The sequence below is a fragment of the Manacus vitellinus genome, unplaced genomic scaffold, assembly GCF_001715985.3.
Source record: "Manacus vitellinus isolate BGI_N305 unplaced genomic scaffold, ASM171598v3 scaffold_3_pilon, whole genome shotgun sequence".
In the NCBI taxonomy this organism is placed as follows: domain Eukaryota; kingdom Metazoa; phylum Chordata; class Aves; order Passeriformes; family Pipridae; genus Manacus; species Manacus vitellinus.
This window is the reverse complement of record NW_021940535.1, coordinates 3,139,633-3,166,890: the sequence shown is the minus strand read 5'-3', so window position 1 is coordinate 3,166,890 and position 27,258 is coordinate 3,139,633. Positions and strand designations below refer to the sequence as shown.

The 27,258-nt window shown below is 40.0% G+C and overlaps 1 protein-coding gene across 9 annotated transcripts in view; it reads right to left on the bottom strand.

The window, feature by feature from the left end:
- HECW1 (HECT, C2 and WW domain containing E3 ubiquitin protein ligase 1) overlaps positions 1 to 27,258 on the bottom strand; it is a 249,104-nt gene that overhangs the window by 196,799 nt on the left and 25,047 nt on the right. For 8 of the 9 annotated variants that reach the window (XM_029961850.1, XM_029961853.1, XM_029961856.1 and 5 more), the window contains exon 1: positions 2,689 to 2,750. The exons of the other annotated variant lie outside the window; for it this stretch is intronic. In XM_029961850.1, coding sequence (XP_029817710.1) covers positions 2,689 to 2,715 — 27 coding nt within the window. In that variant the 5' untranslated portion in view covers positions 2,716 to 2,750. Of the gene's footprint in view, positions 1 to 2,688; positions 2,751 to 27,258 lie in introns of those variants that run through there. 9 annotated transcript variants of the gene reach the window in all.

Sequence of the window (27,258 nt, the reverse complement as noted above, 5' to 3'; positions counted from 1 at the left end):
TCATCCAGAGAAGATCTTTTAAAAGCCAGAAATGACTTGCTGGAGCCACGACATGCTAGAGCACTAAGTCTTTTTGCAACTGAGATTGTGTTTTGATGGTGTCATAACATTTTTTCGGCCGTGTTTCTACCTTTTCCTTTCAGGTTTTTTTACAGCCTTCATTGAGATTTGACTGAGGGTAACTTTTCTATATTGGTTTTACAGTTAAGGGAGAGAAAAGGGTGCTCTGAAATACTACCAGAAGAATGATTTTACTCTGTTTACTATATAGGGCATATGTAGGGAAACTAACTTAAGAAACAAAATTAGATGTTTAAACACTTGTAAATAGCGCTCAGGCATCCCCAAGGATTTGGAAGGGTCCTGCACTTCTTGCACCCATCAAGTTTTCAAATTCATTAGAAACACTGGCACTTTCCTCCAATGCTTACATTGCAAATCATAAGTATTATCTGCAAGGACAAGTAAGTGCTCTTGGAAGCACCAACCGTTCATTGCCATGCACTAAATCCTGCATCTGGTTTGCTTTCCATGAAGTAGTCCATGCTCAGATTGAAAGGGAAATAAATTTTTTTCTAATAACAGCCATAAAGGACGAAAAAAGTGTCCAGTTGGAAATACTGTTATAAACTCAGTTCAACATGCTTTCCATAGGGGATGAGGAGGGTGGGGTGGGACAGGGGACCAAGGAATGACTTGCTTTAGTTTAAAAAGTGTTTTGCATTTCTGCCTCCATGCATAGAGGGGAGTGGTAGAAACTCAGCCAAAGCTGCAGTTAACGAATTCTGTCTATAAATATAGGTGATACATCTAATAGACACTTATCACTTTGTGACAAGTGATTTATATCACTTTGGTACAGCTGAATACAGCTGACCACATAGACTGAGGACCAAGACTCCCTTATCTTAACCACAAGACCCTGCTGAAGAGACAAAGCATCACAGCAGTTGACTATGCTGTGGCAGGTAAGTAATCTACTTTTCCCCGCTGTTGCATCAGCTACCTATTTCTGGCAGGATTATTGGTGGGAGGTATTTAATACAACTTCCAAGATCTCCTGTCTGTTGTATGTCAGGGCCCAGATTTGTTAAGACACTTAGCTAGCAGTGAGAGATCCACTCATTTAAAACTTAATAACACAACAGTTGAATTTGAAAATGCTGCAAATAGATCCTTCTGGTGCCTACATAAAATACAGCTTTGCTCATAAATCAAACAGGTATAATGCCCTCTGCTTTACTAAAAAATCCCTATTCTCAATCTTTTTCTTACCCCTTCTGCTATGAAACAAGCCCTTCTTTTTGAGTCTCTTCAATTTAGAAAAAACATGCAATCCTACCATGACCTGCATCATCTTTGGGGGTATATTTCATTTAAGGTTTGTTTCTTTTTCCCCTCAGAGTAATAAAAGAAACTGCCAAATACCTGTGAAGATGTACTTACCTGATGCAATAGCTGCAAAATTTAAATGATTGTCATGTGAAATGTCAGCTTGTGAACAGTTTTCCTAAACTAGAACAGTCAAGGACTGCTTTTCATCAAAGAGTCTTCCAGTGACTCTTCATCACTTTTTGTGAAACTACATGCATGTAGAACACCACTGAGCTCGCAGCTAGACAGAGGTGAAAGAAGGAGTGCTGTTGGACACAAAAATTCTCCACAAAAACTCTCAGCTGTCATCATCAAGAGACTTCATGCATTTCCTCAGACATTACAGCATCGCCTAATTTGCAAAGAGGTTCAAAATACCTCTCCAGAAAAACTGCCAGTGCCAGAGGCTCTCACTGGCTACTACAGAGTGCAAAACTTGACACAGAAGGATATGTCCTTGTGAAACTGGAAGAATATAATGATCTACGACATACATGGCTGTTCACTGAACTCTTACTCTTCACAGAATTCAAGTTATTTGCATGATTAATAACAAAGGAAAATGTAGAAGTAAACATACAAACAAAAGCCCCAACCATATCAACATTTCAGTGACAGAAATAACACTAGATAAGCTTTAGTGCACATTTTGGCTCTCTTTGATAATGCATAACAATTCAGAAGACTAAGCTGTGCAGGAAGATGCATACAGCAGCAGTGTGTTACGCATGCACATAATCTCACAGGTTCCCCTAGTAAGTGATTAGTGCCATAGTCATACATCCCTGCATCTCACACATTAGTGTCTACCATGATGGCTGATTTGTGTGTCATGATGACTCAGAATTAATTCACAGTTAGAAGGTGCAGGTTTCAGAAAATGTCTTGTGAAGGTGAGTGGTTGATGCATTTTGTGTTTTGCCCACGCATGGATTCGTGCAACTGCAGTGTTACAGTTGCCTGCTGCTCCCAGGACCTCCTTGCTATGATCTTATAATCACCGTGTCTTGATTCAATAAGAATTCTTGGGCTGGCCACACAAAACAAAACCAACACTGACATCAGATGGATGCTTAGTAGGTCACAAAAGAAAAGAAGAAAACATAAACAATAAAAGATCACTTTAAATGAAGCTTAATTGGGTGTGTTGTTGAAAAGGTGCTCAAAATACCTGAACCACTTTGTTTGATCTTAAACATGGACCGGGGGCAGCTGCAACGAGCTCCGAGCTTTGGCACATTCCATTATATGAATGGTAGTGAATTTATAATGGAATGGTATGGATGGTTTTTATAATCAGAAAAACACACTGACCTTAACACTACACAGGTGGAGCAGCATAATGACCCGCCAATTGTAAGCGCATCAATTCCTGGGGAAAAGTTCAATGAGGTTAACTCAGCATGTATCCCATAACCAACATAAGCGACATTTAAAAATATTGTTTTTTCCACCAAAGCCTGTCTGTTTTGATGACATTTTATTAATTGATTTGTTCCACTGTTCAGTTCTGAGTACATCTTACCGTGTTAACAGTGTACTACACTACTTTCCAGTAGAGCTGGAAGCTGTCCTACACTTCAGTGCTGAAATACATGTGTTTAAAAAAGTAAGAATGGTGTTAAGTACAATAAACTTTTCAGGCTGTATAAGATTAAGCATAATATCCGTTTAACTTAGGAAGAAACTGAAAGACAAGACACCATCAATGGATCTTCAGCTTCATTGCAAAATCCTCACACTGACTGAGCTTAGATGGGTGCCAGCCAAGTAGCATTTTCTCTTCCCACCAATTTATTGACAAGCTTAGATATTGAGGGGACCAGTCACAAATGAAGTAAATTTCAGTGTACCATCCTGGAGCTGACCAGGTATCCAACATAGTCTGAATAGTCAAAGATCAGACTGCAAAATACGGTGAACAAGATTCTGCTTCTCTATTCAACCTCAACCAGTATTAAAGTATCCACATGATGCAAAACTACACAGAGAAAAACAAGGAAACAAAGAGAAACTTAAATCTGAATAAAGGAGGCCTAATTAGCAAGGGCAGAAGGCTCTCCAAACATGCAATAATAAAACTTTAAATTATAATTTAAAAAGTGAAAGACATCCACAACTCAGACACAACAGCAAGACTTATGATGTCTGTATTTCAGCTCTCTTTTGTGATCAGGGCACGCTGACACTTTACAGCTTCTCCACAGCACTAGCAGGGAAAGCACCTCAGCAACAAGACAGTTCAACACCTGGAGACTGTTGGCCCACCTTAACATTCATCCCCACCATCAGTTTCTGATGTGCACTCAATGACAGCTGAGAAGGCAAGGGAAAAAAAATAAAGCCTTAAAACAACGCTACTAAAATAGCCAACTCAACACAAGCACAAAAACCAAAAAAGAGACCGCAAGAGAGTTGGGCGAGGTAGTGGATTTAGGAAGATACTCTACTGTTCAGAAATGTTCAGCTGAAAAAAAAGGTTTATAAAACAAAACAATACCATTTGATCATACTCCTCCGATATTAAAAGGCTTTCAAAACATGTAATAGCCATGAAATTAAACAAAGTAAAAGTACACATTGCTTTGTTATCTCCTGTGTTGCACAAGACACTAAATCTCATGGACATAATCTGTTTTAGTCCCAAATTTACCAACTGCCTATAGTCTGGTGGCCCTTTGCTTTTATTGAAAAAGCAAATTTACACTGGAAATAAAGCAGGGTGATCCGAAAGTTGGGCAAGGAGCCACATTATCTTTAAAGGCAATCTCAGAGAAGTTAATCCACATGCATACTTTTTTCAGCTGTCTGTTAGGAGTGCACACAACAAAAACTCTTCCAAATAGCTGAACTGTAAATCCACTTCTCACAACTACAGTCACCATGAATTTTCTACAGCCTCACAGAACCTGGTTTCAGACTTAATAGTTTCTCACATCACAAAAAGTAATATACTACATTATACCATGTACAGTAGAGACATTCCTTTATGTCTCTACTGTTAGTGATTTGGGATAAAAGCACAGGTTTCTTTCAAAGCCAGTTCTAATGCAGCTTTCGTAGAGAGGAAGTTTCATACTTCACAGGCAATATGAAAAACCCACAGCCCCACTCCTACCTTCAAAAGTATCCACACCACAACAGCAGGTTATGCAGACCAGGGATGCTGCATGATCACTCTGGAGGGAGGAAGAGCTCCCAGACTTGCACCGGGCCTGCCTCCTGCTGTGCCGAGCACGGCTGCAGCAGACAACACAACCTCAAAATTTATTGCAATAAATTTTCTCACTCCTCCTTCCTCAAAGCATCTCAGCATTACAGACTTCAAGTCACTTAGCTAATGAATGGGAAGCAAAAATAAACTGAAATACTACCTACCTAAACTGCCTGGCTCACACATCCTGCAAAACCTATACTGAGTCACAGAAAGCATCTTTTGCACAGAGATAAAATGTGTTGTGATCCCTTCACATGTTTAATCCAGAAAGAACGACGTCGCTCAGGGTTTATAGCAAGCCTGCCAGAAGGCCCAGCTGCCATCATCCACACAGGAACACCCAACAGGGCAGCAAAGCTCCAGTGCCACACTGTGGCCAGGGCTCTGCCACCTGCAGGGTATTCACTCTCTGCTCCAGGACAGGTGGCACATGGGCCTGTATGCATTCAAACTTTAATACCAATACATAGGAAAGGTTTATAGATTTATTCAGGGGTACATTTATGCTAAATGATGTGCTTCAGAAAGGTAATTATTGTTGAAGTGCACTTCAGGTAAATTGGAGAGCCTGTGATCAGAAAGACTATCAGTGCTCTGATGAACACTGTTTTCTGGATTTCTTTGTTGGCTGTCTCTTGTCACTTATGAACTCTTACATCTAGATGACATGTTCCTTGGCACTTTTGTTCAGGTTTCACATGGCGCTCTACAGCATTTGTCCTCTTCTCAGTCCATGACTGGGTCTGCCAGTTAGTATTGCAATAGAAGTCTAAACAGCAAATATTTTATTTCAATAAAATATTCTATTTCAATAAATGCATATGCAAACATATCATCTCAAGGGCCACAAAACCAACTAGTTTTATGTTTAGAATCTGTGTAATAAAGAGGTGAAAGGAACAGACTAAAGAATACAGGGGTTATGCTGTTTGTGTCAAGACTACTCACAGCCTGTGTATGCATTGATTTTCTGTCTGGGAACAACAGTTTTCCAACAAAATTAGCCCTGTATAGAGGATGAGTAGTTTCTTTTAAGACCTCTGTATGAGATCAGCACGATCCAGGAGAAAAGTGAAAAATAGGGAGAAGAGTCCACTGAGCAGTGGAGATTTCTTAACCTAATTCTCCTTCTGAAAATGAAGCAAATTGAAGTTGATTCAATTGACGTTTACTACCTCCCTGATTTCTCTTTTTATCTCTCTCACCTTGCCTAACACCTTCTCTTTCATCACCCATCATTTAACATTAAGGTTTCTCGTTTGCTATTCAGCCCTGACAAGCCCAGCTGTGCCTCAATCCCTCTCCCTTCAGCTTTCTCATGTATCTTCTTCATTTCTGCTATTATTCCTTCTTCCCCTTCTCCCCGTCCACTTTTCATTTCTTTCAGGTTTGTCCCCCTCCCTACAGAAGCCATTGCAAGTCTCTGCAGCTGATGCTCGACCCCTCCATCCTGCCCCTTATGGAGTCTCCAAGTACCTTCTGGCTTTTTCTACTTATCATACAAGTACATTAACATAATCTTTATGTATGCCATGCCCTGCCTGAAGCAATCTTCAGACTCATATCCTGCTGGTGCCTGCTGTCTTGCTTCGGATTCCTTACTCAAGAACACTTTTTGCAAAGAAAACCCCAATAACAATAGAGTTGGAATGCAAACAGCTAAAATCAATGCCTGTTTTACACCTCTACATACATGTGCACACATCTACGTGTGCATGATTACATTTCTGCTGTACCCTTGTCTCCTGCTGCAGTCCAAGCTTTCTGTATTGCTTGCTCTTCACCCATGAACTGTTCAGTGCCTTGGGGTAATTTATACAGTAATTTGTACAGTAATGAGCCCAACAGATCTCCAGCCACAACATGTAGTACAGGTTAGTAACAGCTCAGTCTGTGCAGTAAAACCTATTCAATCCTGAAAAAGTATTTCATTCAATGGTCAACAGTTTGCTTCTAGAGACTTGTGCTCAGTATGACACCACCTGCATAGGGGCTGATCTAGCATCTGAGAAGAGACATCTGCCCAAACTACTGAGCCACTTTAGACAGAGATGGAGCACCACACACAGACATGCTAACAGAACACAGAACATGCTTTTCTGTCCCTAAAAAATTCTGCTAACAATAACAGAAAAGCAGGTATGTTTGTCCTGCACGTATACTTTTCTGTTCCTCTGTTGCTTCCCTTCCTCAATCATCCCTGCCAGCATCAGCCTCAATATGCTGCTAATTAACAGCTGTCTGCTGCACGGTTTAAGCACTGTTTTGCATTGAAGGGATTGGAACAACATTGAAGAGATGAGAATTATTTTTTTTTAACCTCTACAGATTGATATTCGAAAGGTTTTTCAGTTTTTACAAAGATCAGAGAAAGAGAGGTAGTATCAGTTATTTATGCTAGAAGTGTTTGTTCCTTCTATCTCAACAAATAAAAACATGTAAAAGAAACTCTTGCATTTTTCAGGTTTGGTAATTGCAACTGCCAGCTGAAGCTACTATTTTAATACACCTCACTAGAGCAGGAAATATATAAAATTCCTTAAAATAAATCCACAGTTTTGAGACTGCAAGATAAATACTAACAAATTCTCACGTGTAAATTAGCTAAATAACTCACAAACCAGTATACAAATTAGACACTTTATTTTCCCTCCAGAAGACGAAAAGAAAAATAATGCAATATCATTAGAAAAATAATTAATATGTTAATTGAAGATTTTAATTGCCCAGAGACAAACCTCACTTGTGTTGAAATCTGGCTCAAAATCAGAGTTACATCTGTTGTGGAAAGCACTTCAGCTTTTACAAGTAAAGGCACAAAATCTGTACATATTAAGATAAAATGAAAACTCTGATTGCTTTACACCAAAGGCAAATCAAAAAGATAGCAACATCTTCATGCCATTTTCAGGTGAGATCTTCCATTTGTTAATCTGCAAATCTACCCCATTGTTCTCAATTTGCATCTCAGTCTTGGAAGTTATCAGATAGTAATGATCTTCTCTATTTGCTTCAGCTGATGAGGAGTATGGGGCTGTAGAACCATACCATGAGATAGAGCTGCTTTTGCCTCATGGGTGCCATGAAATCCAGAATATGATGTGGACAAGGAAACCTACATTTCTTGAAGGATGGTTTTCTGCAATCTAAATTCAAAAGACCTGACCACGAACTTCCTTATTTCCTACATTTGATGACAGCAAAGCAAGAAGGGTGGAGCCTGAGAGATGTGCTAAGGGGGCTTCCACGCGTCAGCAGCCTGCTGGAGTCCAGCTCCACATAGTCACGACCAGGAGATCCAGCCTCCGCTGGGCAGCTGAGCCACAGATGGGGTGTGTGGGTGGGCTCTGAACATGAAGCTGGTGGTGCCAGTCCAGTCCATCTCAAAACTGATGTCTGCCACGGAACAAAATATCCATGTCTGGCATTAACTGAGCTTCCACTTGGGAAGTTTCATGGGAGAAAATGCCAAACTAGTCCAGACAGTGAAAAAGCTACAGAAGACCAAACACTGGTGGGTGAGTGCAATGCAGTTCATGTCACTGCTGTCTGTGGGGATACGCTTTACTCTGCAGGAGCGTGAATAAAGGTTGCTGATGAATCTTTTAATGAATTCTACAGTCACGTAGTGAAGAGGAAGGTTCTGGCTGGTAATGCTGACGTTGGTAAGGAGGTGGCTGACAGGTGGACATCTGACACTAAAAGGCAATTACCTCCCTTTAGAGGCCCTACACACATGGAAGATTGCTGCCAAGAAGGACTGAAGAGTTTGCTTTTTATATGTCCACCTGGAACCATGTGAGACTGCCAGTGTCATGGTAGGTAAATAAGAGCCTCTGTGCTATTTAGCTTATGGTGAGCACAGCAAACAGAACAGAATAGTTATGACATGTTATTCTCAGAGTTCTGCATGACAACCTATGACCCAAGCCTGAGGACTCCATCCTAGAGAGCAGCTCTCTGCAGTACAGGGACAGACACAGGCACACCTCCAGCATGGCTCAGGCAGGGACTAAAGGCCCCAGGCTAAGCTGGACACATTCCCTGGGCCCTTGGCAGGAGACAGTGCAGGTAGGAGTCCCAGAGGAGGTCAGTCCCAGCCACTGAGGCCTGTGAGCACCCCCAGGACCCTGAGAGAAGCAGACCTGCACTGCTCATGTGCTTTCCTTTAGTCACTGGTGGTTGGCCCCTTTGGAGATCAAGTTTTGGGTGAGATGGACCTTCCCTCTGAGGAAGCGCTGCTGTTCTCAGGCACAGGTCTTTTAGTATGTTTTCCCAAGGAAAATGGTTTAGGCATTTCTCAAAATGAGTACAAGGAGAAAAAACAAAATCTACAGGGCAACTGACACCTCCAAAAGATCTGCAACCATTTAGTTGAGGAGCATATCCTGCACCAGACTGAGGGCTTGATCTCCAAGCCTCAGAGATAGGAATTTTGCCATCCCATGGAAATCCAAGGAAACTGGAAGAACAGAGAAAACTTTCAATAACCACACATCACATCTGCTTTTTGCAAATTTGTGCAGATGGTCCCATTATCTCGAGATGACCCACAGCTCTCATGCCCTTAAGAAGGTGGGAAGGCCTCCTTCCCACAAGGTAACAGAGCCAATGCCTAGGCTGGGAGATGGTTATGGGTATTCACTGCCTTCTGCTAGTGCAGGGCTGGGAAGAAATGTCATCAGCGATTTCCTCAGCATGTACTGGTAGGGAAAGTAGGGGTAGGAAGAAGAGAAAAAGAAGGGAAGGAATAGCTCATCTAGAAGGGATCTGCAATGATCATCTAGTCCCACTGCCTGGCTACTTCGGGCCTGACCAAAAATTTAAGCATTGTATTAAGGGCATTGTCCAAATGCCTCATAAAACAGTGACAGGCTTGAAGCATTGACCACCTGTAATCTTCCTGCAAAGCCTGACCTCATTTACAGAGACCATACAATTTTTTTTTCCTCCTGACTTCCAATCTGAGTTCCCTGTTCAGCCAAGTAATACTAACAAAAAATAGCTGACATTATTATAAATGTTCTATTACAAACAATAGTATTTGGAGGTTGGATTAGGTGATCTTTAAAGGTCCCTTCCAACCCAAACCATTCTGTGACATTATGACAAAATTTAGAACCTAGGTTCTGAACCAAGATCCTTCACAAAGCAAGGAGACACAAGCATAGAACAAAACCCATCATTTCTGCCCCCAACAAGGTGACATCTCACACATGTCCACTAAGACCTTGAGATGAACGGAGACTGAAGAGAAAATGAGACAATATTCACTGCTGTAGTAAGTGGTCTCAGGACAGACTCCAACTGTTTGTCAAATTTTCTGTAACACTGCAGAAAGCAGGAGTTTTAAAAAGAGGGAACAGGATGTTAGAGTATTTCCTTTGCCTGGCAAGCAGGAAGGACTGCAAGGGAGAGCCTGTGAAGACTAACTGAAAAAGGGGAAAACATTCCAAGGATGTTGGCAATGAAGGCCGACCAACAGCAGTGCTGAATTCTTGGTGTGAAAGGAAAGATGGTAGGAAGGGTATCCACAGGTCACGAATTCCTCTGAAGATGAGCAGCTGTTTGATATATTTTGCAGAAGCAGAAACCTACAAAGCAAAAAAGGGGCATAAGGGAGAAAGAAAATACAGTTGGAGGAACATTCTCTGTAAGCAGAGGATGCTTCCAGCAGTATTGTGGCTGGACAAAAAGTGAGACACGTCCTTTCCTACACAGGATACTACAATAACTGAGGCCCTAGGGAAAGGAACACTGGAGAACAACAAGCTGAACATCTCCTGAAAGCTTCTCCTGCAGAGCCCACCTCAACCAATTATCTCCTGCATCATTTCCTATCCTCAACGAAGGGATCAAGTTCCAAAAGAGTTGCAATTCTTCTTGTTTGACAAGCCTCTGGAACATCAGGCATCTCTGCAACCTCTCCTTCCACCTCTGGATTTTGTCAGGCTACTCATCAACATCCTTGACCATATACATAACAGTGCAGCTACTGGCAGTGCACAATGAAAACTAAAGCAAGTTGGTATTATTGCACCAATAGGAAAGGTCTCAGTTAGGGTTCATATTTCTGTATCACTAACATTAATTATCCATTTCTCATATATGGTGTAATGATGCATATGTCCATTTTTACCTAATATTTTGGTTAGCAAAGACATTTTCCAGGAGAAGTGGTCCATAGATATTTTTGATTACTTGTTTCACTTTTTTCCTTTTCTTATTAATAAATTTCATGCATCAGCACAGGCATCAGCAGTTCAACCACTGGGCTCAAAAGACTTCTGCAAGTTCTGGGACAGATGTAGGAACAGCAGCTGCCAAACTCATGCTTGGGCTGTGCCACTGGGACTCAGCACTGGCCTGAGTAGAAAACATTGTGCTTGATGAGGTGGAGCTGTGTACATCACCACGTCTTCAGATGGAGTAATTTCTCGTTGCTCCACTGGCTCAAATATACTAGAATTAATAACTGGTTGAAGGGACTGGCTTCAAGTCTTCAGTCTCTCCCTGACAATCATGATTTTCCTAGCAATGTGGATACTTGGCAGTATACTGACTTAAGCAGAAAAACAGTTTAACACAGTCCATCAGCCACTTGTGAAATGAACTTGGATCTGAACAGTGGTCCTAAAAGTTCAGTGGAATACTAACATCTGCAGATGAGTTAATGCTTACCAAATGAAGTTTACCACTGAATGAGCTGTAAATGTCAAGCACAAGGAAACCAGAACATCTAAAGAAACAACAATGAGTGAATCGTCAGCATTTCTATCCCTTATCCTGTCCCTATAACACTGCACTTGCAAATGGAATTTCAGGGTCTACCTAGAACCATCATTTGGTCAGAGCAGACAGAGATGGGGGAATAGAGATGACTTGAACAAACAGCACATATGACAATCATGCTGTAAACTACTATGGTATTTTGTATTCAAGCAGGATGTTAAAGCTATTAGATCTATAGCGGGAAAAGGTACAAGACAGAAAACTTTATTTGGCATTGCCTAAATGCCATTACTCCCCTCTAACTGTAACAAACCACTAAAGCCTTTGTCCAGCATGCTTCAGGTATAACAAACTGCTGCTGGATGTCTCTGGAGCTGGCAATCTCCTCCACTTATCTGATGAATTGCGACACAGAAACATCCAATTATCTATTAGCAGCACCAGCAACATTTTTACGAATTGCTCAGTTCAATGATCAGTATCTGCAAACTACAGCTTATATTTAATAGGCACAAAAATGGAGGGGAAGAAGCAAGCAGCATACCCAGCAATAACAAGCTTCTACTGTAAATGATAAATACCAGACTCTCTTACTCCTGTTTCTAAACCACCACCAAAAATCTCAAGGCTACACTGCCTTCCTAACAGCTGTGCAGGCAGCAGACGAGACTCATCCTTATTATTTTGATGGAATTACCCTGCACCCCACTTCCATCCTCTTTTTACTACAGATGCTGTAAAACAACAAAGTGGCACTACCTATGCCAAAGTCATGCTTGTATTACCTTATCTAATGCTGGATTTCAATAGTTTACTAAACACTGAAATTATGGTAAAGAGACATTTTAGACGTCGGTCTACTATATAAATGGATTTTCCATCTCTGTGCCAGTCTGTGATACACCAGACTTTATGTGCTGCCCCATAAACACACAGGCACAACAGCTTCTCAAGGAGTCATATTTAGAATTGCACCACTCACTTTTTCAAAGCAATATTCAAAGACCAAGTTGTTAATGGAAGGTAGAAAAGGGAAGAGGTTAAAGTTGTTTTTTTTCCTCCTTGAAAATAAGAAATATCCCAAAGCAGAAGCATTATTTCTGCTAACTTGTTGGTTCCAGCTCACTTTGCGTAAAACCCCTCGGGGAGCATCAGTAGCAAGTCTCAACAGGCTTATTCTTGGGAATCCAAAAAGTAGATAACCAGTACCATCTCTGAAGTTACAAGCAAGGTAAGTGTCTAGACAAGCTGAAATATTTTACACAGATGAAATGTAAAGCCTTGATGATTACTGGATACTAGTAATCACTAATTATTTATCCGGCAGTCCATTTTCACAGCATTTCAAGTTGGCTGTAAGGAACATATTCGTATACTTGGTAAAAGTGATACATAGGATAATGAATCAGGCAGCTAAAAGATGACACTAGACTTTATAAAAAGCCACTGAAGAAAGTAAGTGCTACTTCTCAAGCAGACTTGAGAACACATCAGATTACCTTCACAGAAACCTGCCCACAGGTACAACAGCCCAGTAAGTCCTATCCAGACCACAAATGTCCCACTACTTACTGTGCACCATCTTCTAAATGGAAAGAGCAAGATGAAACATTTTAAAAAATGGGCCACTTAAATAATTTCCATCCCAACAGTGTCAGATCAGCAAAGTTCCATCTTCTCTTGAAGTATCTCAGGCAGTATTCAAGATATGACTTGCATGAAAAACAGCTACTTGCAATTGATTGTGTCCTTTTATTTTTAACAAGACCTAGGAAATAATAGGGTGAAATTCCTGTACTGCTGAGGAGAATTATAATTTGCTATTTGAGTTCTAGCGGGTGAAATATTAGCCCCATTAATAATGCCTTGAATAATGTCTTGCTTCCCTAAATAATTTTACCCTATAAAAAGGTTAAATTAAAAAAAAAATCAAAGCAAGGTCTTACTTCCATAAGTGTGACAGTAGTTGATTTTCTTTTAAGAATTGAAATTAAGTGACTAAAATTTTTTAAGAAAAAGATATCAAAGACAAGAATAAGAGAACATTTCTATCTCTGCCTTCATGACTGTTATTTCCCATACTGGACTAAGTCAAAATAACTCCTGAATGTAATCTCTTCCAAAAAAAAATTATTTATTTGACTATATTTCGTCATTTCTGCAACCATGAGAATTTAACTAAATTTAGAATTTAACTAAAAAAGTTAAGCAAATATGCAATTTTTTCCCCCCCAAGGAACTGATTTGTTTTCTCTTCTGCTCAAGATCACTTCTATATGTACAGAACCTGCAATGGCATGAAGAAGCCATTAAGAGTTTCTTATAAACTTATAATTCATATGATTCCTGTGGACTACACATTCTTTGAGAGTTCACCACGGTCCCTGAACCTACTCCAGCTGAGCTGAGGAATTAATGAGAATCCATCTCAATCATAGAACAATCTAAAAAAAATTGTGCAAAGCAGAAAAAAATAAAAGGAAAAAATAAAACGCATCTTTTCAGACAGGAGAATTTCGTAACCAGTAAGAGAGAGAAACTCTTACCAGCTCCTAAACAACAACACTGTCAGGTGAAACTACCTTACCAGATAAAAAGGTTACCAGTAAGAATAAAGGAAGATTAAGTTTTGAACTTGAAAGTAATTTTGTGTGCATGTTTTCAGTGTCCAGTAATCACCAGTAAAGAAATCTCCCTTGGTTCTCTGCCCAGTTTGTTCCTAAAAGGCATGTGCACTTACACACACAATCTCTCCCTGCTTATGTCTCTGTTCTCTACACTTGGTGCTTAGAGGCTTAAAAGACTCATTTTCCTTCTCTCTCTGCTTGCCTCAGCCTATGTCTCAAATTATTCCACCTCAGTTGCATGGACATGATTTCAAAAATACAAGTTTTAAAGCCCTATTAGACATCCTACTCATTTATAGTATTGTTGTATTACCTTGAAAATGAGATTCCTCCACTACACACGCACACATACACAAAAAAAAAAAAAACAAAACCAAAAAAACCAAACAAAAAACACCAACCAAACCAAACAAAAAATCCCAATGAAATAATCAACACTAGGCAGCAAACAAGCAATCATCTGATATCTGTTCTCTTCACACAGATTTGATTGTGCCTACAGTTCAAACAACATATTACTATTACAATATCTTTACTGGATGCCACAGGCATACAATACTTTATGTTTGGCTTATTCATAATTGAAGACAATGGATGAACAACCATCTTACTTAACCAATCCAATTAAAAACCCACCCGTACACTCATTTCTGTATTATATTAGTGGCTATGATGAAAGCTGATGAATGATCGGTATTCCATCTGATGCCAAGATTTCACACCACAGTCATCTGACCCTAAGGAATATTAACTAGTGTACGATAAAAAAAAATCAAGAGTCATAGTTATCATTCTCTTGATTCAAAACAAGGAGTTAACTCCCTCTCTCTTAATATAACTTATTATGCATGATCATTTTCTTGTAATGGTTTATTCTTCTATTCTTTTGGTGATCCTTAGCTGTCCTAAAAAAGATATGGTACAATAAGAGTGTTTTACCTCTTCTGACATCAAAAACTCTGAAACTGTACATGGTTGGATCCAAAGGCACGTTGGAACTGTCTTCCAGTAATAGAAAATGAAATTACACCAATGTCTTGTTTAGGCCAGTCTGAGCCTAATCACTGGATTAAAACTAAGACTAGCTCCATCTCTAGAGACACCACTGTCTGACCACAAACAATGGGGCCAGACAGAGGGTTCCTGCAGATTGTTCCTGCGGCCTGTGACAGGAGAGCACACTGGGTGTGCTGTATATAGTCTCAGCCTGGTCTCACCACTTAGGAGGACACAGTACACAATCCTCTACGATCGATGTGTATCTGTTAACGGATGGGTAACATCAGTGGGAATATGGGGCGGTAAACTTGTAAGAAAGCATTACGCTGTGCTTTCTTAGGAGCCTAGCTCCAGTAGCAGCCACTGTGTAAAGAGGGAGCATGGAGTGGTGGATGGGGGAGGAGATGAAAGACTTTCTAAATCCTTGTCCTCCAGACAGTCTAGGGCACCAAGCTGCAGAAGATGCTAAGTATGAAAGTGATGCAATATCCATTTTAAATCAAGAGACAGTTTTTTTGCCCCCTTCTCCCTCCAGCACTACACTTCAAGCCTGGGCATTAGGCTTGACAGAAGACATGAGGCAGGCTGCTTGAATGTCATACAGCATGTCAAGATCCCATCCCCTGGGGCCCTCAGTGGCTTGCAGCTATTATTACTCTTAAAGTGCATGCTATCATCTCAGGGGGTTTGAACTGAAGTGGCTGTCTCCTGGAAATAGCCCATCTCCTCATTTGCACAGCCAATGTTCAAGCAGCGTGGAGTGTAAGGAGCTCGAAAAAGAAGAGGTGCTTGGGGCAGTCTTATCTACAGCCTCTTACACAGCCTAGCCTGTTTCTTAACATTACACATGCACCAAATTTGTGTCGATGACAGTTCCACCGGATGTACCAGACCTTTATCTCCAAAGTGCATGTTTACCTGATGGTGTACGATTGTTGCAGCTACACTGGTTTGCAGCCAGAAAAGCCTCTGCAGACTGCATTCTGCAGAGGTGGATATTTTTAATGTATATTACATCATTATAAATAGACTTGAGAACTAAATCCTGGAACTAGCCCATGGTATTAATTCTAATTTGGGCCCAATTCCAAATGGGTGGCTACGTATGCAAACATTCGTCTGAGTGTACAATTGGCTGTTATGAACACAAAATTATTTCTTGTGCTCGTGCATGCATAATTTACACACACTGATTTAGATCCCAGAGTAATTCCCTAGCAGAATTCCAGTGATCAGATTTAACTTGAAGACTGCTGTTAAAAAACCAGCAACAACACAGTAGTATATTATTTAGCCACATAAAAAAGAATAAACTGAAAAATTAATTGCTGTTTCTATAACAAAAAAACTCCAACACACTCAGTATAAAGCTATCATTTTTCATCTGACTGCTGGTTTCTTTCATTCCCCAGATCCCCCAGTTAATTTCCCCCCTACAATTTAATTTCTACTAATACGCATCTTATATTGTGGCATATAAGCATAGTGTCATCCCTTAAAAAGAATCGACAGGATGTGATTACTGTTAAGTAGCATGTTTTCTATCAGGTGTATCTGAGTTTCATGCTTTACTGCACAATTAGCACAGAAGTACCCTGGAAACAGGTCCTATGCAAACAAAGGCAGTGTGATTTTTCCATACAGTTGCCACACTGATTTACCCTTTGTGTCACCTTCATTTAAAAGGAAAAAGGAGTACTGCTTAAGCTACAAGAGATACTTTAGAAGATGTGAGACTTGTTTTTTCAAAACTCACTTTGCAGAAGCAAATGCTCAGAGTGGTAAAAAAATGCTGGGAAAGTTAATAATTTTCTGTATAATATACTGAGGATGCTAACTTGTAAAGTAGAATCCAAAGACTACTTTTGGATTTGTAGTCCAAAGACCGTGCTCATTGAAGTAAATTTGTTCTTGACTCTAACTCAGGCAGAAACAGGCCTTATCCGTGACAACAGACATGTATGGGAAATGTTTTTGAAAATACCTCTCATGAAACAGGCTTTCCAGAGCTACTGATTCTGAATACACGCTGCAAAATATAATCTGGAATTTCCCCTGCCTGTTTCACAGTCTTGTTATTACTGTTCACCGAGATCAGAACACGCTTAGAAATGTGCTGACATCCTTTATATTTAATTAACAGAGCTGAAAACTACCTTACCAAAACCATAGTTGTAGTGATTTCAATTCAGCAAATTATGGCATATTCTTAACTATAGCAATAAAACTAACAAAGCTAATGAAAGCAATTATATGTGTGTTTGCAATCAAGCTGGTATGTAAAAACACAATCAATATCACTTCTTAGAGTTTATTACTTGTAGGGATTTGGGAAAATCTGTGCTTGAAGAATCATCCTGCATTTCAGCCTTTTTAGGGTTACAGAAGCCAGCAGTAATTCACTCTGCAATTAGAAGTAGTATTTATATTACCCTGTTGCATGACCCTTGATTTATTTTTATAAATAAAAACATGAGTACACATGTGTGTATGCATGTATATATTTATCCTTATTTGTCAGCATAACTTATACATATCTCTACAGATTCTTTTTTTTAATTAAGAAGCAATGCGTACCACGAGACAAGCTTATTGAAGTGAGATTGTATTTATGGTAACTTAAAAGATCAGGCATTGTCCATTAAATGAATTCAAAGGATGCGTTTTTTCATCTCCAAACATGTCTGAGCATTTCACCTTGCCTTAACTGACAGGTTACACCAGGCAGTTTCTCCAATAAACATGGTGTTTTTCAGTCTAGTGGAAATGTGCTCTTTAGAGAGGCAACAAAGGAAAATATCTGAGTTGCAAGCAAGATTATTGTAAATGTTACCTATTTCAGAATGTTCAAGGGGTTTTGGTGTGTGGGGATAAAGATTTAATTGCAGCTTTTACAATACTCAGTATTCTTAAAACACCCAACCCTAAAGTTGTATGAACAAGTAAAAATCTGTCCTTTCTGTATTGTGAGTTTGTAGCTTTATTTTTTCAGAGTAACTGGAAAAGGTCAACCCTAAAGGCCCAGAAGTCACAAGACAAATTTAAAAGAGGTTTTCCTTTCCAGAAACCTAATTTTTTTTCCATAAAACAATTTTTTCACTTCTGGTTCTTGACTTATTTTTGACAAAAGAGACCAAGATGCAAGTGAGGAGCTTGCAGAGAAGGAGATGCTTACACACTGCGTGGCAGGATGCAGAACCACACACCAGCTCATGTGAAGCTGCCGTGGCTGCCCCAGCTCACAGCAAATGAAGAACGTGAGCACATCCAGAAGAGACTGAACGGGGCATACGGAAAACCTTAGGACACTTGTCATTCAAAGAAACGCCCTTTCCCTAACCAATTCCAAAGGTTTCCAAAACATTCCTGCTCTGGAAAGTTTTAATAAAATAATTACAGAGATCACACATCCAGTTCCTACAACTCTTTCTTCTGCAGTAAACACACTAGAGAAGGTGTTTAGTTTTAATGAAGTAAACTACCAGCCATTATATCACCAATTTTACATCCACCTGTAAATGTGAAATGAAAGCAATTGCATCAGGTTAGTAGTGATGCACTGAAGTTCCCTTAATCAGACCCTTCACATTTATACATGTTCCACTCTAGAAGAAAGTGAAGCGAGGACTACATTTTCCAAAGGCTACAGCAGCATGTTTTTTCCTAATAACAGTTTTAATTATTCATTTATTTATTATGAATAGCCATAAGCAGTTAAATTCTAAGAGATTCATTTAGCATAGAGAGATCAAAAAGAGTCCTTTTGGCAAAAAGTATCCAAACTTCCTCATTATGCAACTTCTGCATTTTCCCCATCAGTACTTGTATTTTAAGAAATATACATCCCTATACGAACCAGGCTTAAAATGAAAAGTGTCTGGAGAAAACTGGAAAGGCTATCCATCAGATTTATCAGACGGTAATGATCTTGGGCTCCTTAATTTCAAAAGCAGAATACTGTAGCAGTACCAGAAGCAAAAGATAGGATCAAGACCCCATTGTAGAAGCAGTTACAAAAACACAGGGGAAGAGAAAATAGCTGCTCAAAAATGCTTAATTTAAAATGAAAAGAAAGAAAATGGAAATATTAATTATCCTTACTTCATAAATGGTCAAGTACAGTGTCCCACTGCACACCATGTTAATCTGACATTCTGCAAGCACTCAGAAATAGACCCCTTGCCATTTAAGCATTGATTCACTGCCTTTCCTTCAAGGCCATCATTCCGACCTTTTGAAATATTTCTACACTCCGAATTGAAAGCTCTAACTGCTGAAGATAGAAACAGAAAGCCTGTCAAATTCCAACATATATTCAAGAGATTACGTGATAAAGTGTGACATAAATCCACAATTCTCCTTGAAAAACAATCATCTCGTCATGTAAGTCATGGAAATTTTTTGTGATCCTCTAAGTATTTTTATATTCGGAATCAAAGAAACCACGAAGTGTTTTCAAGACATTTACTCATCTGCTTTTGGAAAGGTCTTTTATTCGTAAGTGCTACAAGCCAGTAATGATGAAAAATTGTTATGTTACCCCAAAATCTCTTCTGATCTCTTCGTAGTCAATCACCACCGACATACAGCTTTAATTATGCCATCACACATTTATCACTTCACTTCTCATCCCCGTTTGCTCTTGCTGTGCCAGTAAACAAAGTGGATTCCAGCTCCCGATATTCCCTGTGAGAATCCACTCTATTTCACAACCGGTTAACTGTAGCCATGGCAGATCCTCATATGTTGTGCACTATTATGAACTCCAGCTAATTAAGATATTCTGAAAACTGACTTACCGCTTGCAGATTCTAACTCAAATACAGAAATTTCCTAATTTTGTCATGGCAAAATCCACTAAGTCAACAGAGTCCCCTTGAAATGTCACCTCTAAGTGCCTTGACAGCCACCAATCATTTACCCGGGATTGGGGAAATAGCTTATTTTTTGATAAAATCTTTAATGGTAGCTTCTTCTTGATATTAAATGGATCTTACAAAACACATTACATGTCACAGTCCTTGGCCTACTGTCCAAGGCAGTAGAGACCAGACAGAAATGGTAAATACCACACCGAGCCAGAGCCAACATGCCCTGTAATGAACTGTCTCCATTCAGTCTGAAGAGCCACAGGGATACAGAGAAGCCCTATAAATAATGTATCTCCTCTACCAGCTTTTTTATGAATTGAGCACAAAGCTCATAGAAAAGGCACACATGGAAAAGGCTTTCACAGAGACTCTTCAGGACTGAAGGCAGCCCTCTGATCATCAGCAGCTGGAAGAGCACCATCTCTCCTGTTATGCACCAACACAAAGGCACTTGACTTCTACAGGAAGCCTTCTCACTTTATGTATGGTATTAATCTGGGGCTGGGTTTATTTAATTTCATGTTGAATTTGCACTACTGCTTTTGTTTTTCTGTTTTGAGTGTCAGATCTTTTGTTGCTTCTCAAGCAGATCTGGAGAACACACCTGGGGTTGGCAGCTCTTGTCAAAGTTCCCAGGCTCAAATGCTCACCTCTTAGATTGTCTTTGACTAAATCAGTCTCTACCTACAGTGGCCTAAGAGCCACCATTTGTGAAGGGAAAGCAGCCAATTGTCCTGTGTGAAATGAAACCAGGATTTCCACATCTGCTATCTGAAATAGAGGCTAAAAAGTTCCCAAAAACTTCCTTTTTCCACAGAATAACATAAACTGAACATATTTCTCCTTTAAAAATAACATCACAGACAAGTTAAAAATTAAAATACAATGGTCAAAAAGAAAAGAAGGCAAGGGCATCTCCTTGTAAGGACTCTTGAGTTTAATAAAGTTGTAGAAATTATTCTGGCCTAGGTTCACCATGTGTTTCAAGTTGATTAGATAAATTAGGCTACCAGCAATTTAAATGTCAGTTGCTACAAATACTGAGCTTTCCTTTTTCTTAAAATTACAACTTGCAGACACCAAAAAAATTACTTCCTCACATACATAAAACAGATCAGCTTCATTGCTATCTTTTTTCCTTTAAAATACAAGGCAGCAATTTTCATGTCTCAGTGGAAAGGAGGAGTATCCCATAAGCGAAACACAAGCTGATGACTTTACGAATTTCTCAGATTCAAAATTGTGTAAAGCAACTCCAAAGCACCAGGACCCACAATTTAGAAAGAGAGAACAAAGAGTGGTAAAACCTACCGACTTGGTTTTTTTACACCCTCTTCTTTGCTGCAACCACAATGGCATCGGAGTAAGACAAAAATCAGGCACTTCGCAAGCTGCCCCCAACCCAACAATGAGGGCTGGTTAAAAAGCAGCCCCAGAAATAGCTCTCAGTATTTCATAGTAATATGGGAGGTCTGAGTGCAGATTAGGAGTCCACCCCTGGTAAAGTTATTAATCTGAAGCACTGAAGCACTGAAGCCTGGAGTTGCAGTGTGTGTAGCATCAAGCACCTTTAGCTTTGCTCCTGTCCCAGGCACGCGGTCAAGATTCAGCTTTATGGGCCATCCAAAGGCAAGGGGTTACATGTCTTCAGGGTTGATTTAAAGCTTTCAAAAATAAAACAAGCAAACCAACAACTTAGGGCCTATAGAAACAGTGTGTGCATTATGACAATGCTCAGTTTCTATTGGAAGGACAGTGGCTTGAGTTCAGCTTTTTTCTTCTCTACTCACAGCACCCATCAACCCGGACAGTGATTTTGCCCACAGTACCTTTTCACACTAAAGAAATGGCAATACGTGGTGCAGATTGCCCTCCTTGTCTAGATAGTGGGAGTAAGGGAGTTATCTAACTGGTAATTGAGCCCTAAAGGATGGAGCTAAAAGAATACAGCCTAAGGCTAGGCAAAATTTAATTCATTCTCTGAACAAGAGAGAGCTTCCCTGATTATATTACTCCAGACACTGAACTCACCTTCCACAACGATAAAACATTTTTATGCTAACGTCACCAAAGAATTCACTCTGATCATCACAGACAAGCCATTATTTTGAGGAATTGTCATAACAGGGGGCAAAAAAAGTAATATGAGAACACTAATGTGAGGTTTTTTTAAGTGCCTCCTACAAATCATGGAGGCGGCAGAAATAGCAGTAGAAAAAGACAAACCCAGGTTCTACTTTAAATTTGGATTTGTAAGGAAGTCATGTTGAGATCCAGGCAATTATTTAGTAAGCGATATGAAAGAAGGGAGGGGTTTTGTCCTTTTTAGCCATCCCTGTTGGTTTTCTTTCTGTCCTACGCACACAGTTTGACACCACCCAAGCTATGCCTGTGCTCTGAGAACCAAAACTCCCATGTGAGCTCTGAGAATCATGCCTAAAAAATGCAGCACACATGGAGCAGAAACCCCTGTGCTATTTCCCACCATCCCAGAGAGGGTCACGTTCTCTGCAGCCCATGGACAGCTGGATCAGCTGGCTGCTGAGAAAAGATGACTAGAACCTAAGCCTCACACTGCACCAGCATTTGCCCAGACCTCTTCTCAACTCTAAGGAGTCTCCAGAAGAATAGATGAAACATGCTCTGCACCTTTCTGTAATCACAGCCCTTCCTGCTTCCTTCATTGAAAAAGTTATTTTCAAAGCAACTTTAAAGGATCCAAGGAACAGGTATGGTAGCAAATTGTACACTTCCTACCTTCTCACCAGCTTAGACTATATCCTTTGGACTTCCACTCAGAAGGTTTAGCTTGGACATGACAGAAAACTGCTGTACTACAGTTCATTATCTATGTAGGACAGAGTGGCAAAATTTACTGCCTCTGCTCTCTTCTCACCTCTAAAATTCACACCTTAGGCTGAGAAGAAAGCAGGTGTGTCTATGCCAATCCTTTAATCCCCATCCCAACACTGAAAGACCTAGTTAAGATCCTCCAAGGAAAAGAAGTATTATTTGAACTCTGATGATCTGTTAATTGACAATCACTTGATTTCTAAAGATGCTGTACACCAATTCCTCCTAATTCAGAGGAACAAGTTGTAGAAGTAGAGAGTTGAAGATGTTAATCTCTGCACTGACTGTACAAGTGACAGCAATCACTTTACCTCCTTCAAGGACTGTTAGAGCAGTGGGGGCCTGATCGCTTTCTGCAGGGGGTTCTGGAAGATCAAAAGTTCACAAAAATGAGAAACTTTAGGGAGGAAATTTCCAAAGAGACAACCATTACAGGATCACACGTTACAAGGAGAAATCTCTCATACCACAAAGTCACTAGCCTCATGTTTTAAATGAAAGTGACAAAGTACTGCTTGTTTTCTGACACTGGAACAATAACCTGAAGAAAACGGCTACCCTTATATTTTAGAGCCCACCCTGAGAAAAGTGAGTTTATTCCTTCAGTATTAAATTAAATTAAGAAAAGCAGATACTGTTTTTCATTCTTCAGTGTCTTTCTTCTTTTCCCATTTAGGCAATTTCATTGGATATCTTTTCCAGAAGAAAACTACAAACATCATCTCCATAGCATTGAGAGAATGCCTCAAACCTGTTCAAGGTGGCAGCACATTAGCTTGCTATCTAGCTGTTTCTCAACAGATTTTATTACTTTTTAATTCCTTTGTTCAGGAGTTGAAACTTCCAGCCACTAGCCCAGTGGTGCTGGGGCAGATTTACGTACTGTTGTCTATGAACTCAAGTAAAACTGAATTCCCAAATCACTGCACAAATAATAAGCATCTGTTATATCCAGACGATTGGATTTTCTTGACATGGAATGGATGCTGTGTGAAAGATAGATTCCATAAATACTTTCTGAACACTGAGGTAGTTCACACAAGTATTCCTTTAAAAGGCAAGCTCTTGCCATGCCACTGTTAATGCTCTGCATTCAGGCCATTTTCCATAGTTTTGCTCTGTGGACAGCAGGTTCAGAGACCAAATCTGATATTCTAACCACCATATGAAGAGTAGTGACACGAAGTTTCACCAAAAAATGGAGCAGCCTAAAAATTGGGATAAATTTGGGATATTTGCAGCCCCTGGAAAAACCACACAGTGCAGTAAGACAGGAAGATATTTACGTCCAAGCAATGAAGTGTGAATATCAACCTATGTTGGAGCTAATACGAACAAATCACTTCCAAACCACATTCACCCACCTAAAGGGAGCTCAGATATTTTCACACCTTCCTATGTCATGAGGTTCCCAAGTGGACCCAGTCTGGATCTCTTGCATCTCTGATACATTTCAGAGCATAACTCTGAAATGAGCTAAGGCAGCATGCTATCTACTGCATTTCAATAAGTTAAAACTTGATTAATCACTTTAGCTGATCTCTTCAGCGGAAACCATTTTTATTCCAAAATCTAATTCTTGGTTTTTAAGGGAGTTTAACCTCACTATGATCCAACAAAACAAATGTAAACTCCAACACATTAGCAGCTCTCTAAGAATACATTTCACGATTGCAAAGAATTGACACAGCTGCAGTAAAACTACAAACCCCATCACTGAGCACAACATCAGCATTAAAGGATGAAGGATAAAGAAACTGAAGGATGAAGACATCACCTGTATCTTGTTACACTGGAACAGTAAAAAGGGTTTTAACTAGAACCTTGCTTAAACTAAACAAAGCAGTTTGAGGTCTAGACCTCAAGTACTTAGAAACTATTCTTTCTAGGTTCAGTTCTCTTCCCCAGGAACACATAGGGATAAACACCTGGCTTCCTCTCTCCAACCTCAAAGTAAGAATCAGGCTTATTTTCACCTCTTATTTCCTCCAGTGCCATGAACTTGGGGTGCACAGTAGCTCCAATTCATTAAGAGGAATTTTTTTTTTGTCCAAGGAAGTTCTTATCCAAACCTATTTCTAGTCTAATGGTTAGAATTTTCTCTAACTAAACAGGTGACTGGATTTAAAACCCCAAACTGTAGGAAAGCAAAGGACCTTCAAAGGCCCTTGGAAGACAGATTTGTGGTTTTCTGATATTTAAAAATACAGAGGTGCTTTGAGGACCTGCACGAGGCAGTTTCAAATAAGGACATAAGCAGAAATCAGAGTAATGTCAGTCATGCTACAGCACTGAGTTCAGAAGCCTGCAAGCCTCAATGCTTAAAGCAGCAGAGAACCACAGATTACTATTTGAGCTTGGACATGGGTAGCTCAATTCCAGATGGTCTGCACCAACTAATCAGGCTTAACGTTTTTAGTTTGCAAGTTTAACTAGTCTTTGCTGAAATTCACTCTAAGGCCCTGGCTGTCACAGCACCTGAGGTTTACATTCATGCATGCCACAGGTCAATTTAATTCAACAATTTATGCACCAGCTGGTATGGCTGCAATATGAGACTGACCTTATGAGCCTCCCATCACGAGCTTTACATGACTGAGAACTCTAACACCCAAAAAGGCCAGAGGCAGCTAAGACTGGCTCAGCTCTGGAGTAGGGTGTAGATGGAAGCAAGCAGTAATTTTGCAGAGGTCTCAGCACTTCATTAGAGGATGGAGCTACTACAGTCAGCAGCCTGAGTGAGTCCAGCCTCCTGCTGTTCCTGCTGTATGCATCTCAGAGCACCATCAAGTCTACCACTAAAATCAGGACGTGTGTCCCAAGACAATATGCAAACACAAAACAGAAGACCAGTTCCAATCCCAACAAGCCAGTGACAAACACTAAGGGACAGTGCAGCTCTGTCTGACAGTAAGATGAACCATGGCAACTACAGACTAATTAATGCTTATTTTTGGGTATGCCACATGGCAAGGAGAAACACGAAAGAGGATGTGAGGTGGATTTGTAGTGGTTTTGTTTCACCTGGGGAGATTCTCCCCAGCATGATGGCAGAATATGAAAATGTATAAAGGATCTTGCTAACATCTGAGGTCATGTCGCACCTTTTGGATGTTCAAAGGAAGAAATGATATAAAGCTTCTTCTATTTGGATTTCATTCTCTACTTCTTCCTTCCCCTCAAGGGAGAGAAAGGGTGGGATATTGACAAACACACAGTTACAGGAGCAGTTAGTATCCTAAGAACTATACACCTTGAAAGAGAAATACCAAGATTATGGATAATAAAATAAAATAAACAAATGTAAGAGAATAAAGCATTGGTTTAGAAAGACATTACTTTATCAGTGGTGGGATTCTGTAGGGACACATTGGAACTCTGCCCAAAAAGTCTGGTAAAGAAAACCTGAGTCCAGATTTAAAATATATGTAAAGCAAGATCTCAGTTGTTGAGAATGGAATGATCACCCCTGATCTCAGACAAGTCTCACCACATTTGGGTGAGCCCTCGTAAAAGTTGAACTTGGTGCCTCTAGAAAATATCCCTGTTGAGGCCAAAGTACATTGGAGCTGTGAAATAACGTAGATTTACTTGGGAGTAAACCCCAGAAGCCAGAACTTCACAAACAAGACTGCAGGCTCTCTCAGTAAGAGATCACAATTATTTTCCCACTTACTTTCTTTTGTAGAAATACTGGTGATTACTGAAAGTTAATCAGTCCTCCAAGAAAAGCATGACAGCAACCAGTCAACTGGTCTAAATTGCTTCAGTAGGTCCTGGTTTCCAAGTGACCTTGACTGGTTGAGTTGGTCATCGCAGCTCATTTCCCTATTCTGCCTTCACTCATGTCCAAATGCCCTCAGAATAATCCTAAAGGCCTATCTTCAAGAAATGGCACAAAGAAAATTTGGAAGATGAATAGTAAATAACTCTCTGCTTTCTTCTCTTGTACCTTACAACTGATGTTTTGATCATCACCTTACAATATGTAACAATGCACTGCAAGAAGAATGTTGTTCCAGTAGTCAGCTGTGCCCTTCACATAACTTTGCTTGCTAGGATATTTTTGAAAAGGACAAATTGCCTCCATTAATGGAAGCTGTGCATTCTGCATTTCACAGGGAAGATGCCCCAACAAGCATGACCCCACTTTGCAAAGAATTACAAAGTTCCCACACAAAAGAAACATAGCAAGGAGAAAAGACAGGCCTCAAAAAAAAAAAAAAAAAAAAAAAAAACCACCAAAAAAAACAAACAAACAAAAACCCCCCAAAACAAACAAAAAACCCCACAAGAAACAAGTGTTCACAAGGATGCCAAAGGGACGGGTTTCAGTTTTATTTAACATCCTTATTATGAATCCAGCTGAGGGGCAGCAAATACATTTCTTCACTCTGCAGATGTATGTAACAGAGGCACTCTGTGCCTTGGGGTGCTGATGTTGCCAAGTGCACAAACCCAGCCTTAATGGTAGGCTCACTCATGTCCATGTCAAGCTTCTCAGAAGTCCTAAATCCTTGCAACCTTCTGAGGATTTTTATATCAGTGAAGTTACTTAGGGACTAGAGGTGTCACTTACACACAC